Source organism: Triticum dicoccoides, chromosome 3B (genome assembly GCF_002162155.2).
Source record: "Triticum dicoccoides isolate Atlit2015 ecotype Zavitan chromosome 3B, WEW_v2.0, whole genome shotgun sequence".
In the NCBI taxonomy this organism is placed as follows: Eukaryota; Viridiplantae; Streptophyta; class Magnoliopsida; order Poales; family Poaceae; genus Triticum; species Triticum dicoccoides.
Genome location: NC_041385.1, coordinates 558,866,440 through 558,870,152, shown reverse-complemented (window position 1 = coordinate 558,870,152; position 3,713 = coordinate 558,866,440). Strand labels below are relative to the sequence as shown.

Sequence of the window (3,713 nt, the reverse complement as noted above, 5' to 3'; positions counted from 1 at the left end):
TCCTCCCTCTGCTTCTGTGTATGAAATATGCGGATACGGCCAATCACGCATCGCACAACAACTTATCCTTCGTGGGAGTAGCTCACCATCCCACACATCCCACAACAACTCGTAGCTCGCAATCCTTCGTAATTAAAAAAATGGCATAAGCGTCGGTGCTGGTTGCTCAAGCGAACCCTTGCACCGTGTGTGTATTTACCAGCTCCCGCCCGAAAGGGAATATTCAATTCCTCAATTCAGTTCCAGGCTTCCAGCCCTCCGGATGGACTCCCACCACCCCTCGCCGGAATACAGCTCGCTCCTCCTCGCCGGCCCTCGTGCTGGCGCTCTGAAACAAGCTCACGCGCGCCTCGTCGTCACAGGCCACAGCCGCTCCCTCCCCCTCATCACCAAGCTGGCCACGCTCGCCGTCGCAGCGGGCGCCGCCCCGTACGCGCACCTCCTCGCGACCTCCCACCCCGCACCCGACTCCTTCCTCTTCTCCTCCCTCACGCGTACGGCCGCGCACCACGGCCTCCCGGTCGCCGCTATTGCCTTCTACCGCAGCCTCCTCTCCGCCGCCCTTCCTTTCTCCAGTTTCACCTTCACCGCCGTCGCCAAGGCCTGCGCCGACCTGTCGGCCATCCGAACCGGCACGGCCATCCACACGCACTCCATCCTCCTAGGGTTTGGCTCGGACCGCTTCGTGCTGACGTCTCTTCTTGTGCTGTATTCCAAGTGCGGGCAACTGGGTGTTGCACGCAAGCTGTTCGACTCAATTCGTGATAGAAGTGTTGTGGCTTGGAACGCAATGATTTCTGGGTATGAACAGAATGGGCTTGCCGAGCGGGGGATCGAGGTGTATAAGGAGATGCAGGCGGCGAAGGTGGTGCCTGACTCCATGACGTTTGTAGCCACGCTCTCTGCTTGCGCACAGGCTGGTGCACTGGACTTGGGGCGTGAAGTGGAGAAACGTATTGTTTCTGAAAGAATGGACATCAGTGTGTTTCTTGGCTCTGCTCTTGTGAACATGTATGCCAGGTGTGGTGTTGTGGACAAAGCTCGCAGATGGTTCGATGCGCTCCAGGAGCGGAATGTGGTTACATGGACTTCCATGATCGCTGGATATGGAATGCACGGCCATGGTCATGAGGCGATCAAGCTGTTCCATTTGATGAGACGCGAGGGGCCGCCACCCAATCATATCACGTTTATTGCTGTTCTATCTGCATGTGCACACTCTGGGTTAGTTATGGAGGGTCGTGATGCTTTTGCTTGCATGAAAAGGATCTATGGACTGGTCCCTCGTGTCGAGCACTATTGTTCTATGGTTGATATGTTTGGAAGGGCTGGACTTCTTGATGAAGCAATGCAATTTATAAGTGATTATATGCCTGGAGAGCCAGGGCCTGAAGTTTGGACAGCAGTACTTGGGGCATGCAAGATGCACAAGAATTTTAATCTTGGGGTGGAGGTGGCTGAGCGATTGATTGCTCTCGAGCCTGAGAATCCATCCTACCATGTTTTGCTTTCCAATATTTATGCTCTATCCGGTAAAATGCACCATGTTGAGAAAGTGAGGAATACCATGATCAAGAGAAGATTGAAGAAGCAGATAGGATTCAGCTTGATTGAGCTAGGAGGTATTTCCCATTTATTTCGCATGGGTGAAATGTCTCATCCACAGACTACAGAGATTTACCAGTACTTGGAAGAACTGATTCATAGGATTAGTGCCGCTGGCTACATTCCTGAAACTGAGTCAGTTCTGCATGAGTTAGAAGAGGAGGAGAGAGAGGGTGCACTTAGATATCACGGTGAAAAACTGGCAGTAGCATATGGGCTCATGATGAGCGTTGGGAGTACCACTCCTATCAGAGTAATAAAAAACCTGAGGATATGCGGGGATTGCCATCTCGCCATCAAGTTTATGTCAGCTGTGGAGAATCGAGAGATTGTTGTCAGGGATAAGCACCGTTTTCACCATTTTAAAGTTGGCAAGTGTTCATGTCTGGAATATTGGTAACAAACTCTCATCTGTCGTTAGGTACAGTTGCCTGGTACTAATAGTCACCAACAAAATAGTTTCTTGGAAATGAACAACTACATTCACATACACCTCCTGTCCTGGAATTCTGCCATCAGTTATCACCAGTACTAGAAGATAACCTCTTCAGGGTATTCTACTTCAAGCTGTGGGGTGATTTTTGTGATACATAGTCCTGATATTGCATCAAAATACGACTGCTTATCTCCATCCATTTCGTTGTCAGATGGGTCCAATGCTTCTCATTTTGCTGAACATCCACAATTCCAGCGACCTACATATTTCTGAACTCCCAACACAATTTAAAGGGTCAGGATGCTGAAAGACAACAAAACAGATCTGGTATTCTTTGCTAGCTCATCCGGAAGATTGAAGAGCGAGGTACATGCTAAGAAAACAAACAATTTTTCGACTAATTTAATCCATAAGTAGATAACTAGCATGGCATTGACAGAACTAACAAACATGCTGGTACTGATCTAAACAAGCACGTACTACGCAAATAGTAGACAAATCTACACATGATGCTAGCACTGCTAATACAGAAATTATCAGGAGAGGGATAAACGCGGTATACCCTCCAGTAGGCCATGCAGAAGCCGCCGCCGCGGTGGCAGCAGCAGAAGCGTCCTCGGCAGCCTTCTTGTCGGCCTCGATCTTCTCGGCGGCGGCGCGTTCGGCGTGGCTGGACATGGTGATGACGGAGACGACGCGGACGTAGAGGAAATAGTGGATCGGAGGCGAGCAGTCGCGTAGTCGCTTCCCAAAAACCTATTCGTCTCTCTCCCATACAGGAACCAGAGAGACGGAGTTTCGGAGACCTGCTCTCCCGTCGACCGTGTACGCGGCGGACAGGATGGAGTCACTGGCGGCAGCAGCAACAAAGGAACGAAGGTGGGCGGTTCGCGTGGAGCAGATGTGATCTGATCGTGGCGGCTAGGGTTAGGGGACACAACACACTTATATAGACGCAGCCGCGTGGAGAGACGTGGGCTTGACCCACGTCCGAGTCCGTGACAGCCCACGATCTGACGTCTCAGATCGTGGCCTTGCTGTCAGAACCTCTCCGTTAGTGACTGGCAAAAATAAGCGTATAGGTGTGAGCTCGGCTCGGCTCATTCCCGCAACCCGCGGCGCGTCGTGACGAGGCGTGGCGAGGCGGGCGGCGGAGGAGGAGCGCGCAAGGGCCTCTTCTCTTCTCAAGCTCCAATAGCATGTAGAAGAGCCACCCTTATAAACCACTCCAACTTTCCTTCCACTAGCATGGTGGGACTAAACTTCCCACCACCTTGTCATGCCACCTACATGGGCCCTTAGAGATTAAATCTGAAATTGTCATATGAGCTCTAGGCCCATCTCACATTTCAACAATCCCCCACCAGATCTCAGGGGCTCACTTTGTCCTTTGTTCCAAACGCTGTTTCGATATACTAGTGTTTTAGTGAAGACCTGTTAAGGTTGAGCTTCACCTAGAGCAAGTAGCTACACTCCTTCACAACTGAACAATGGACTATGCCTTGAATTGTCAGTTTGGCGTAAAGAAGTTTCACCACATGTCTTACTAGTAATGGGCTGCCGAAGGCTGACCCCTCGGGTGGAGCATATAAGTCACACTCCTGGCCTATTCATGAGCTTGCTAGAGAGCACCCCAATCTCATAGACTGTGACTAGCAGTCGGGCTCACATA

At 51.1% G+C, this 3,713-nt stretch overlaps 1 protein-coding gene across 1 annotated transcript; it reads left to right on the top strand.

The window, feature by feature from the left end:
• Positions 1 to 262: 262 nt before the first annotated feature.
• LOC119281540 (pentatricopeptide repeat-containing protein At2g33760-like) lies at positions 263 to 2,335 on the top strand. Its single transcript, XM_037562040.1, has one exon. The coding sequence runs from the start codon at positions 263 to 265 to the stop codon at positions 2,003 to 2,005; it is 1,743 nt and encodes a 580-aa protein (XP_037417937.1). The 3' UTR covers positions 2,006 to 2,335.
• The last annotated feature ends 1,378 nt before the right edge of the window (positions 2,336 to 3,713 follow it).

Bases quoted from the DNA above. Each gene is read 5' to 3' on its own strand.
- LOC119281540 (XM_037562040.1), top strand. From the start codon at position 263: ATGGACTCCCACCACCCCTCGCCGGAATACAGCTCGCTCCTCCTCGCC.